Source organism: Maniola jurtina, chromosome 20, assembly GCF_905333055.1.
Source record: "Maniola jurtina chromosome 20, ilManJurt1.1, whole genome shotgun sequence".
NCBI lineage: Eukaryota > Metazoa > Arthropoda > Insecta > Lepidoptera > Nymphalidae > Maniola > Maniola jurtina.
Window position 1 is genome coordinate 3321259 of NC_060048.1, and position 12044 is coordinate 3333302.

A 12044-nucleotide genomic window follows, 5' to 3' on the forward strand; every position below is an offset into this window, starting at 1 on the left:
TGTGATAATAATTAATTGATATAAAGTGATAATAATGTCTGTATGCTATGCTTAGTATGAGACTTTACATTTCAAGGTTCGTCCGAACGTTAATAGAATTCGAGCGTCGAAACCATGTCGAAAGTGTAATGTCTGACGGGTTTATTACTCTGTAAAATGTCTCTATGTATCTGTACCTACTCTGTGAGTAGTCTTAGTCTTGAAAATGGCTTCGAATAAAAATATCAAATATGTAACAATGGCGACGAGGTGAAAAAAATAATTAAGAAAAAGGAAAAGTGAAACAGCGAGGGTGAAAATGGCAGGCAAAATGTATATAGGAAATGTGGACTATGACGAAAGTGAGAAGTTTAGCGATTACATAGAGCGTTTTGAAATGTTTTTGGAGTGTAATCAAATAGAAGCTGTCCGGCGGAAGGCGGTTTTTCTAAGCGTCGAGCGTCATAGGCCCAAAGTTATTTAGCCTGCTAAAAAACCTTTGTACACCAGTGGCCCCAAAAAAGAAAACTTATGAAGATTTAAAAAAGATTCTTCTGAATCACTTAGAACCGAAACCCAATGCGATCACGGAACGGTATAAGTTTGGCCAGAGATGTCAAATGCCGGGTGAATCGGTAAATAGCTATGTGGCTGAATTAAAGAAGCTGTCCTTATATTGTAATTATGGGGAAAGCTCAACAGAGCAAATAAGAGATAAATTCATTGCGGGGTTAAGTAATGAGAAAATTAAACAAGTTGCTCAATGAAAGTGAAGTTTCTTTGGAGAGAGCATACAACATTGCTGTGCAGATGGAGAAAACTGACCAAGACTTGGAAGTGATGACAACCAAGGTGCACAAGATAGGAGTGGCAGGAAAGGATCAACAAGGACAACAGAATGATACCCGAGGTCATCCGAGGCATGTTAGAAGTGATAACCAGTACAATAAGTTGTGCAAGTGCTGTGGAAAGGGGAAGCATACAAAGGAGTTTGGTTGGTTTAAGGATAGGAAGTGCAGAATTTGTGGAAACTTAGGACATTTAATGGCAGTTTGTAGACTTAAAAGGGGTAAAAAGCCTTGTAATTATATAGAAAATGAATATGAACAAGAAAATGTTTTAGAAGACATACAAAATTTATTTGTATTAAGTGATACTCATGTTTCACCCTACAAACTGGAATTACTAATAAATGCAAGAAAGGTAATCTTTGAAATAGATACCGGAGCGGCTATTAGTGTTATAAGTAAAAACATGAAAGACAAATATTTTAATGACTGTGAATTGTATAAGTGTATCCTTAAACTCAGATCATATGTAAATAACTTAATAACTCCTTTAGGTTTTATAAGTGTGGATATTGTATATGATAAAAAGCAGATTAAAGCTAAATTGTATGTTGTTGAGAACAGGGGACCTTCTCTCATTGGACATGACCTTTTGAAAAAATTAAATATTAAAACATTAAACATAAATTCATTAAGTTGTGAGAATATTAAAGATACATTGGTCAGTAAATTTCCTGAAGTTTTTAGTGATGAGTTAGGCACGTACAAAGGAGAGCAGGTCAACCTCGTACTAAAAGAGAAGGTATCACCCAAATACTTTAAAGCTAGACCCTTACCCTTCAGTATGAAAGAATTGGTTGCAGAGGAAATAAATAGGCTGGTAAGTCAAGGTGTGTTGACCCCGGTAAAAAGTAGTGAATGGGCCACACCCATAGTACCAGTGTTAAAAGGAAATGGAAAGTTAAGAGTGTGTGGTGATTTTAAGGTCACAATCAACCAATATTTGGAGGATGACAAGTATCCTTTACCAAAAATTGAGGATTTATTCGTTAATTTAAATAAGGGTGAAAAATATTCCAGAGTTGACTTAGCACATGCTTATCAACAATTGATGTTGACAGAGGATGCGAAGAAGTTAGTTTGCATCAATACACATCTTGGATTATTCCAATATAACAGGTTACCTTTTGGTGTTAAAGTAGCTCCGAATATTTTTCAACACATTATGGATCAGCTATTAGCAGGAAGGCCAGGTATAGCTGTATTTATGGATGATGTGGTTATAACAGGGAAAAATGATCAAGAACATTATGAAAATTTGTTGTTTGTTTTTAGCCAATTGAAGGAAATGGGTCTCACTGTCAGTGCAGATAAATGTATTTTTTGCAGATAGTATACATTATTTGGGTTATATTTTGTCCAAGGACGGGTTACAACCTGATCCTAAGAAAGTGGAGGCAATAACTAAGGCTCCAGATCCCACAAATGTCACAGAATTAAAAGCATTTCTTGGTTTAATAAACTATTACATGAAGTTCTTACCAAATGTGTCAACAGTGTTAGCACCACTGTATAGTCTATTAAAAAAAGATACTAAGTATAAGTGGAACCAAAAATGTAAACATTCTTTTGAAAGTATCAAGAAAATGATGGTATCAACTCACATTTTATCTCACTACGATCCATCGCAAGAGTTATATTTGGCATGTGATGCTAGTGCATATGGGGTAGGTGCTGTTTTATCTCAGAAAAGGAATGGTATTGAAAAACCTATTGCTTTTATGTCTAGGACGTTAAATGAGGCAGAAAAGAAATATAGCCAAATTGACAAAGAGGCTTTAGCATTGATATTTGGTGTTACTAAGTTCAATCAATACTTGTGGGGTCGAAAGTTTACCCTGATAACAGATTCTAAGCCTTTAGTGAGCATCTTTGGTCCTAAGAAGGGTATACCTACCATAGGTACTTGAGCGGTTGTTGCAGCCTGAACTGATGAAGAATGTACAGATTAGTGATGCTCAGTTTGGTTTTCGTCCCGGTCTCTCTACAGACTCGGCAATTCTGTCTCTGAAGCACGTCGTAAATTACTATAAAAGTCGTGATACATCGGTGTATGCGTGTTTCTTGGATCTGACTCGCGCATTTGATCTTGTTAATTATAATATATTATGGAGAAAAATGCGCGACTCAAATGTACATAGCGGTATTGTCGGGCTGATGAGATACTGGTATGAGAACCAGACGAACATTGTGCGTTGGGGCGACACAGCCTCTAGTGAGTTTAGACTAGAGTGTGGTGTGCGTCAAGGCGGTTTAACCTCTCCGGACCTGTTCAATCTATACGTTGATGACCTGATTGAGGAGCTAAGTGGTACTGGCATCGGTTGTCATATTGACGGAGTTTGTTTTAACAACTTAAGTTACGCTGATGACATGGTGCTGCTTAGCCCCTCAATAAACGGTCTCCGTAAATTAGTATCGATCTGCGAAGGTTACGCATTGAGACATGGATTAAAATACAATGTACGCAAATCAGAAATGTTGATTTTTAGAGCAGGTAAAGGCCCGGAGAGGATACCACCAGTTTTGTTAGATGGAACACCAGTTCAGGTTGTGCAACAGTTCAGGTATCTCGGACACATGTTAACGGGATCCCTGAGCGACGATTTTGATATAGAACGAGAGCGAAGGTCACTGGCAATACGGTGCAACATTCTCGCTCGCCGATTTGCTCGGTGCTCTGAGGATGTTAAAGTTACATTGTTTAAAGCTTATTGTATGAGTTTTTATACTTCACAACTATGGATCAATTACACCAAAAGATCTTTTAACATCCTCAGGGTACAGTATAATGATGCCCTTCGCATTTTATTAAAAATGCCAAGGTATTGTAGTGCGTCGGGCATGTTCGCCGACGCTGGAGTCCCGGACTACTACGCCATTATACGAAATAGAATTGCGGGTTTCTGGGAAACAGTCCGCAATTCTAATAACAAGATGCTTAAAGTCGTCGCTCAGGCGTCCCCTGACAATGTGTTCTATAAACACTGGCTACGGGTACACCAGATCCCTAACGTAAAATGACTATTTCATTTTAAACTATTTTAATTTTTATATTATACTTTGTATTTTTTACTGTTTATATGGGTCCCTAACCTGCAATAAAACGATTTTATTTATTTATTTATTTATAGCAGCTAGTAGACTTCAGCGATATGCATTATTGTTGTCTGGCTACAATTATAACATTATATATGTCAAGTCAGAGAATAATAATGCAGATGCATTGTCAAGGTTACCATTAGAGAGGGTTGAAGGTAAAAATACATCAGAATATTCATATTTAAATTTTTTGAAGGATAATGTAAGCTTGCCTATTGATTATAACTTAATTAAAAAAGAAATTTTATTAGATCCAGTGCTAAAAAGTGTGTTGAATTTTATACATGAAGGTTGGCCAAAGCATACTAGTGATGATAATTTAAAACCTTACTTGCTTAAGAGAGAGCAATTGTCGGTGGAGCAAGGAATCATTATGTATGGCTATAGAGTTGTAATACCTAACAAGTTAATTGCAAATATGTTACAGGAACTCCACTCAACACATTTAGGTATTGTCAAAATGAAATCAATAGCTAGAAGTTATTTCTGGTGGCCTTCTGTAGATAATGATATACAATTAATGTCAAACAGTTGTACTACTTGTTTATTGGAAAGGCCAAATCCACATAAAGTAAATTTACATGTGTGGGATTATCCTAAAAACCCATGGTCACGATTACATGTAGATTACTTGGGTCCTATACATGGAAAGTATTATTTTGTAGTGGAGTGTGCTTATACAAAGTGGATTGAAGTGGAGGAAGTTACTTCAACATCAGCAAGTCAAGTTATTAAAATTTTAAGCAAGTTGTGGACTACTTTTGGTTTTCCAGATTTGGTCCAGAGTGACAACGGTCCTCTGTTTCATTCCATGGAATTTACATCATTTCTTAAAAATTTGGGAATCAAACAATCATTTTCACCACCATATAATCCCCAAACGAATGGTTTAGCAGAGAGTGCTGTTAAAATAATAAAAAAATGTATTAAAAAAGCAGTTTATGAAAAGAAAAATGTAAATGATTGTATTAATTCATTTTTTTTACTTAATGTATAGAAATTGTAAACATATGACTACAGGAGAAAGTCCAGCGTATTTAATGTTTAAGAGAAACTTAAAAACTAAATTTGATTTATTAAGACCTAATGTAGAAAAAAATGTTCAGTATAAGCAGGAGTTGCAAAAGTATGCAGGGGGTAGTAGAGTAAGGGAATTGGAAATAGGGGAATGTGTGGTAGCTCGAGATTATAGAAGTAATGGTAATAAGTGGATGGAAGGAATAGTATGTAAAAAACTTGGTCCAGTTACATATTTAATTAAGCTGCAGAATACAAATATAATTTGGAAAAGACATATTAATCAGATTCTTAATAATGTAAACAGTAATTTGGAGGAAGATACCTATGAGTCAGTACCATTAGTGGACACTCAGTTTAAGCAAATAGATGGTTCAAGTGTACCAAATTCAAGTGTGCCAGTACCATTGGTGGAGCCTCCGTTTGAGCAAAAAGATAATTCAAGTATGCAAGTACCAGTGATGGAGCCTCAGTGTGAACAAATAGTTGGTTCTCCACAGAAGGCAGAATCTCCACCAATAGTATTGAAAAGATCAAGTAGAATAAGGAAAAAACCCGATAGGTTGAATTTGTAGCGGGAGAGATGTAATGTCTGACGGGTTTATTACTCTGTAAAATGTCTCTATGTATCTGTACCTACTCTGTGAGTAGTCTTGAAAATGGCTTCGAATAAAGATATGTAACAGAAAGACAGAAACATCAGAGTAAAATGGACCATAACAGGTTCTCCTAGGTATATGAAATCAATAAATTCATTTCATTTCCCCTAACATCTCTTGATAAAAGTCTTAAATTCAGTACCACCGATTTCAATTTCAGAGGGTAATTCTACCGAGTAATAAAAATAAAAAAATAAAATTTTATTTATTATTATTATTATTTTTATTATTCAATTGTAATCAACAGCGTTATACAACATAATTATTATAATAAATCTAAGTTAAACTTAAGGCCACATGAGATTACCTTCTTAAAATTAATTGACAAGTATTTTAACAGAGTATACAATAATATAAAGAAAAACAATAAAAACAAAGAGATGTACAAAAATTAAAACTGTGTGTGTGTGTGTGTGTGTGTGTGTGTGTGTGTGTGTGTGTGTGTGTGTGTGTGTGTGTGTGTGTGTGTGTGTGTGTGTGTGCGCGTGCGTGCGTGTGTGTGTGTGTGTGTGTGTGTGCGTGTGTGTGGTATATATGATTGTGCGTGAGTGTGTGCATGTTTAGTTGTTATCAATTTTTTTTTTTTTTTTTTTGCGAAGATGGAATTCCTTTTTTAATTTATTTTTTGTCAGGTGAAATAAGTTTAACAATATAAACTTTTTGTTGGGTTATTATAAGTTTTAATGTAATAATCATCTAAAAAATTGAAACAGAGATCAATAACAATAATATTTTGAAATAATCGCATATTTTGGTTTTTTCATATCGACAGGAATGACATAGATTTCGCCATGAGTGACTGGAATTTTCTTAAAATTACAAATTTATGTAAGAATGCAAAAAAAATAACCAGGCTTAATTGTTTTTGGTGTCAACTGTCTTAATATGTCATTTTCAGGAAGTGAAATTTAGTTAAAAACTATTAAAAAAAATCAACAAACATGTTCTACAGAAATGACTTACTTAAACATAAAGATTCCTGTAGAATAAGATCCTGAAAATAGAATCATTACAAAATATCATTTTCTTCATCTGGCGAAGCAAAAAAAGTTTATAAAACATGTTTTATGACATTATCGAACGTATCATACTAATTATATTTTATTTTTTGGTTTGCATTTTCCAGTTTGAAAAATATCAGAAGTACCCTCACATTCAAAGGTTGATCTGTAAAAAATTTCAACCCTGGACGTGACGTTGTCGTTATTGGGTTCCTGTATATTCCTATATTATGATTGGTTCTGCAGATACCAGCTGTGAATGGGTTGGTTTCGTTAAATCAGGTCAGTCTTCAGTTTTTTTTTTTTTGGGAGTAAAGTAAATAAGTCTAACTTTGTAATGGGAGCAAATTTGAGCTGTTTTTCAAACTCTGCTAGCTTAATTTTCTCAGCTTAAGAAGCAAATTTTCTAATTTCAGTGTTCATCTATTTTTGTCTGCAAGACTTTGATCTAAGGAAAATCTAGAAAATACTGTAGATATTTGTGAAACTGGACTTGAAGGAGAATTATCTTCTTTTCAATCCTTATACACGCTCTGGCCAACTCTTTCATATTGTTTTTTGTGCTCTTGGTGTGTAGTCTTTAATTGATTTTATTTCCCAGCTTCTTAATAGTTTTTTTTAGTATCTTTCTCTATATTTTCGATGTGCTCCTTCCGGTCCAGCTATGGTCATTTTTTGTCTCTTCTTCGGTATCCAAGCCTTTTTTTGTTCTTCCTAAACGTTACTCTTTTTCTTTCTCCAATCGCGTTTTGCCTGATATACCTGAAAAAACTACCAAATAGAGCCATGCTTATTATTCCTGTAGAAAACAAGTCACTTCTCTCGAAAATGATAATAATAAAGCTAGCAGTACAATATCTAAAACCAGTTCATAATAAAAAACAGCATTCTGTATTAGTTAAATTATAATAATTATAAATTTGTATTTGTACATAGAAGATAAAATATATTAGAATAATAAGTAAATTATCATTTCTGTAGAAATATCTCACTTCTGGAGAAAGCTATATCAACAGAAGTGGCGTTTTAACTTAAAAATATGTTCTCGGTGCAAAATTTTAAGTTATGAAAACAAGATTCACTCGATTATATTAATTAATCAACTTATTACTAAGGCCCTAAGCAAATCATATTTTTAAATTGTTTACTTACTTTTTTTTATTGAGTACAGAAATGAGACTTCAACTTTGACGCTGGTGTAGAACGCCTATACAACTTAATGATTCTCTGAAATGCTATCACTTGCAGAAATATGGCCTACACTAGTCATAACAAGGCAAATCATAGAGTTGCTAGAGCTATATACAAATGTTCCAACTTGAAAAATAAAAATTTTAGCATTTCGGCAATTTTTTTTCTACAGGTGTGATTATTTTTCACGAACATTGTAGAATGATAAATAACTTTTAAAATAATAAGTGAGATTTTTTATTATTTTTAGTGGTGCTTTCTTTGTCATATACTTTACACAATAATCAATTTGCCATACATGTAAAATCTTTCTAAATAAGTTTTAGAGACACGTCAATATTATATCCTATGTCGCGAACATTCTACAGGACGTGAGTAATCACGTACTGTACCACTGAAATAAAGTAAAATTTAATATTTAATTTAATTATAAAAATAGTTATTTAATATGTTGAAGAAGGTCATGAAATGTAATAATTAGGTTTTAAAATTAGTTCAAATTTACGGAGCTACGATATATTTTAAGCGAACACAAATATTGCGTTTCGGTAGAATGACCCCAGAATGTTTCCGCTTGGAGCGCTGCTTGTGGATGTGCTATTTCAAATGCCTTTCACGGATTTTGATATCATTGGGTTTCAGCGTAAAATAAAATTTGCGTGCTTTGCAAGTCGTATAACATTTTATATAAAATAGCTGGCCAAGTGTGTGTCAGACTCACGCACCAAGAGTTCCGTACTACAGAACTTCGGAGATAAGGATGGGGAACGGAATTTTTTTCGACATTTTGCACGATAAGTCAAAAACTGAAATAAAAGAATCTGTTTTAGAATGTATGTGTAAAGCTCTTTCATATGATACCCCACTTGGTATACCTAGTTATATCTTACTTTGAAAATTGAAAATACTAATTATTTGTTCATGAACATATTATTTAATTTTTTTTTGTGATGTAACCATAAATTCACGGATTCCATTTTGCCAAATTTCATGAATCTAGGTCAACGAGAAGTACTCTATAGGTTTTCTTGACAGCCACGGCAGATAGATGGACAGACAGACAACAAAGTGATCCTGTAAAGTTCCTTTTTCCTTTGAGGTACGGAACCATAAAAAAACGCGCGTAAATCGCGTTTGGTATACAACACTTTTGACTCGTGCGAGAATTAAGTATTATTTACTACATCCATGACTACAAGCCGACACTTGAAAGACATGTAATTTGGCACAGTGGTATTTTGGAGACATGGACACTAGATATATTGCATTCACAGAGTTTACGCGCAAACTATATATAGCTCTTGGCACTCTCCAGTCGGCATTCGAAGTTTAAAGTTACAGTGCAGTTTACTTATTCTGAGTTACACTAGTTATGCTATTTAGAATCACCAATAATAATTATTCATTATCTCAATATTGCTGAGAAGTAAAAAAAAATGAAGTTATTGAACAGTATTTTTTTAATAATAAGCTCGCAGGTTTTGGACATTGATCTTTTGATAATTGATGAATGCCTTCGCATTGATACTGGCAGAGATATAAACGATACGGGTAGTTTAGATGAAAGTTTGCTAAATAAACTAAGCAAAGAGATAGTTCCTAAGTTAGATGGAACAAGGAAGGGAGAAGCTGGAGGCATTGCAGTCATTGGAGGTTCTGTAGCACATCCTGGACCACCATTTTTTGCGGCTACATCAGCTTTAAAGGTAGGTACCTAATTATTTTATAACGATAAAAAAATAAAATTAGGTAGGTATTAGAAAGATAATTTATCTAATGAAAAAGAATATCAGTCAGCGAATCGACTTTGAAGTTTTTATCTATTCCAAAATCCTACGCGCCTAATGAAGTTTTCATTTAAAAAAAAACGCCTTTTTCATACTATCCGAATCACTGATTCACTGGATTGACGTCTGCTATCAAATCGTGCACGCTGATTAAAATTGCAGATTGATGCGATTGTTCTTTAAGATTTTTAAATACGTAAGTATACCTATAACCCTATATCCGCTAAAAGAAGTTAGTTTAGCGCTTTCTCTATCACGTAATCCCATACAAAAGATATAAGGCATAAATCTCAGTGAGCGTTAACCATTTTAAGTCACTAACCAATCACAAACATGTTTTCAAAAAACATTCGAAATTCAATTAGAAAACATATTTTCGTTTAGTAGTTTCGGTTGGTTGTTCAAAATGGTTAGCGCCCATTGAGATTTTTGCCTCTATCATTTGTGTGGGAAGACGTAACAGACTATACTAATTTCTTTCCGTGGCTAGGGTATATTAGATAATTGTAAGCTTTAACTGATAGCTGTAATTTTTTCTCAGGTTGGGGCAGACTTTGCTACTGTGATCACAACAGAAAATGAAGCATCCATCATTAAATCTTACAGCCCAGAGCTTGTTGTGGTTCCATATACATTCATGAATAGTACCCCACTTTATTTAGATGTCGTTGTTATTGGACCAGGCTTAGGCAAATCACCAGAAGCATTGAGCCTGGCCTACGAAATGATAAAATTTTGTAAGGAAAATCACAAACCCCTAGTCATTGATGCATATGGGCTGTATGCGCTCTCTAAAAATGTAGCAATACTGAAAGATTATCCAAGACCTGGTGCAATTCTAACACCTAATGCAGTGGAAGTAAACTGGTTGAAGCAGTCTGTTCCGGAAAGTCAGGAACCTTGGTATAAATATTGGGGCAGTTATGTTACTGTTTTGCAAAAGGGTGAAAAGGACATGTATTTTTCAAGCACTGGCGCATTTGACTGGTCTCTCCAAGGAGGAGGTTCTGGTAAACGTACTGGTTATCAAGGAGATATTTTGGCAGGTGCCATGGGGACTTTTTTTCATTGGGGACTGAAGGCCAATTTATGCAAAGGCGACAAATCTTCACAACTGGCACAAAGTGTGGCGGCGTACGCAGCAGCTAAGATTACGAGAACTAGTAATTCGAAGGCTTTTCATGAACATGGGAGAAGCATGATTGCTTCAGACATGTTAAATGAAATACATTCAGCATTTGATGATTTATTTTCCTAATAATTTTTTTTTTTTTTTTGCATTAATTAATTGCTTTTCTCCTTTCATGGTCAAACATTAAAAAAAATGTTCTTATCTTAATAATTTGAAAAAAGGTGAATTGTTGTTTACTTGTTTATCAAATATAATATCAAAAATTCAGTACCACTACTTGGAGCGTTGGTTATATAGGTGAACTTGAGCTTTAAAATAAGGTCCTTAAGGTTCATTTTACTGTAACATCAGTGAGTTGCAAAATCTCATACTAACCTAATAAGTCAATGTACTAACCACACAGATTACAGTTTACTGTCGACTGCAGTCTGCATTCAAGTTACAGTAGATAATATACAATTAGAACCAACGAAGAGCTTAACCAAGGCATAATCATTGTTGAGAAGTAAAAGAAATGAAGATGTTTTACGGCATTTTTAGGGTTCCATACCTCAAAAGGAAAAACGGAACCCTTATAGGATCACTTTGTTGTCTGTCTGTCTATCTGTCTGTCTGTCTGTACTTCGTGTCTGTCAAGAAACCTATAGGGTACTTCCCGTTGACCTAGAATCATGAAATTTGGCAGGTAGGTAGCTCTTATAACACAAGTACAGGAATAAATCTGAAAACTGAATTTGTGGTCACATCATTTAAAAAAAAAAAATATGTTTCAATTTTCAAAGTAAGATAACTATACTAAGTGGGGTATCATATGAAAGGGCTTTACCTGTACATTCTAAAACAGATTTTTATTTATTTTTAAGCATAATAGTTTTTGATTTATCGTGCAAAATGTTGGAAAAAATACCCGAGTACGGAACCCTCAGTGCGCGAGTCTGACTCGCACTTGGCCAGGTTTTTTTTGTAATAAGTTTACATTTTTTGGGCATGGTTTAATAGGTAATGAATGCTTTCGCATTGCTAAGGATAATTTTGATGAAAATTTGCTGAATAAATTAAGCAAAGAGATAAAAGAAGCAAAGGGAGAAGCTGGAAGCATTGCAGTCATTGGAGGTTCTGTAGAAAAGACTGGAGCACCATATTTTGCGGCCATGTAGCTCTTACTTTTGACAATTAAATTTTTTTTTACTAGGAACTTATGATGCGAGTTAATATTACATTGCCACCAGTTCGAATCTATACTTGAAATTTCAAGGGACTCAATCATCAAAATATTCTCATTGACAAGTTTAAAATCAATTACGGTTTATTCCGGAGATATATAAACC

At 34.2% G+C, this 12044-nt stretch overlaps 2 protein-coding genes and 1 long non-coding RNA gene across 4 annotated transcripts; 2 read left to right on the forward strand and 1 right to left on the reverse strand.

Moving 5' to 3' along the window:
• The first annotated feature begins 193 nt into the window (after positions 1-193).
• LOC123875708 (uncharacterized protein K02A2.6-like) lies at positions 194-8575 on the forward strand. Of its 2 annotated transcripts, XM_045921703.1 has the most exons (3): positions 194-2729; positions 3962-5679; positions 8361-8575. In XM_045921703.1, the coding sequence occupies exon 1, from the start codon at positions 718-720 to the stop codon at positions 2158-2160; it is 1443 nt and encodes a 480-aa protein (XP_045777659.1). In that variant the 5' UTR covers positions 194-717; the 3' UTR covers positions 2161-2729; positions 3962-5679; positions 8361-8575. The 2 variants fall into 2 exon arrangements, with proteins under 2 accessions (XP_045777659.1, XP_045777658.1); XM_045921702.1 differs by lacking the exon at positions 8361-8575 and having other exon boundaries at positions 3962-5759.
• On the reverse strand, positions 6724-8364 carry LOC123875721. The gene is made up of 2 exons (XR_006798200.1): positions 7759-8364; positions 6724-7377 (listed from the first exon to the last, which is right to left on the reverse strand). It is a non-coding gene; the product is annotated as an uncharacterized LOC123875721 (long non-coding RNA).
• A 288-nt stretch (positions 8576-8863) lies between the features above and the next one.
• Positions 8864-10861, forward strand: LOC123875709 (ATP-dependent (S)-NAD(P)H-hydrate dehydratase-like). Its single transcript, XM_045921704.1, has 2 exons — positions 8864-9503; positions 10126-10861. Exons 1-2 carry the CDS (start codon positions 9234-9236, stop codon positions 10840-10842), a joined length of 987 nt encoding a protein of 328 aa, XP_045777660.1. The 5' UTR covers positions 8864-9233; the 3' UTR covers positions 10843-10861.
• The last annotated feature ends 1183 nt before the right edge of the window (positions 10862-12044 follow it).

Bases quoted from the DNA above. Each gene is read 5' to 3' on its own strand.
- LOC123875708 (XM_045921703.1), top strand. From the start codon at position 718: ATGAGAAAATTAAACAAGTTGCTCAATGAAAGTGAAGTTTCTTTGGAG.
- LOC123875709 (XM_045921704.1), top strand. From the start codon at position 9,234: ATGAAGTTATTGAACAGTATTTTTTTAATAATAAGCTCGCAGGTTTTG. The intron at 9,504-10,125 runs GTAGGTACCTAA...ATTTTTTCTCAG, and splicing joins CGGCTACATCAGCTTTAAAG to GTTGGGGCAGACTTTGCTAC.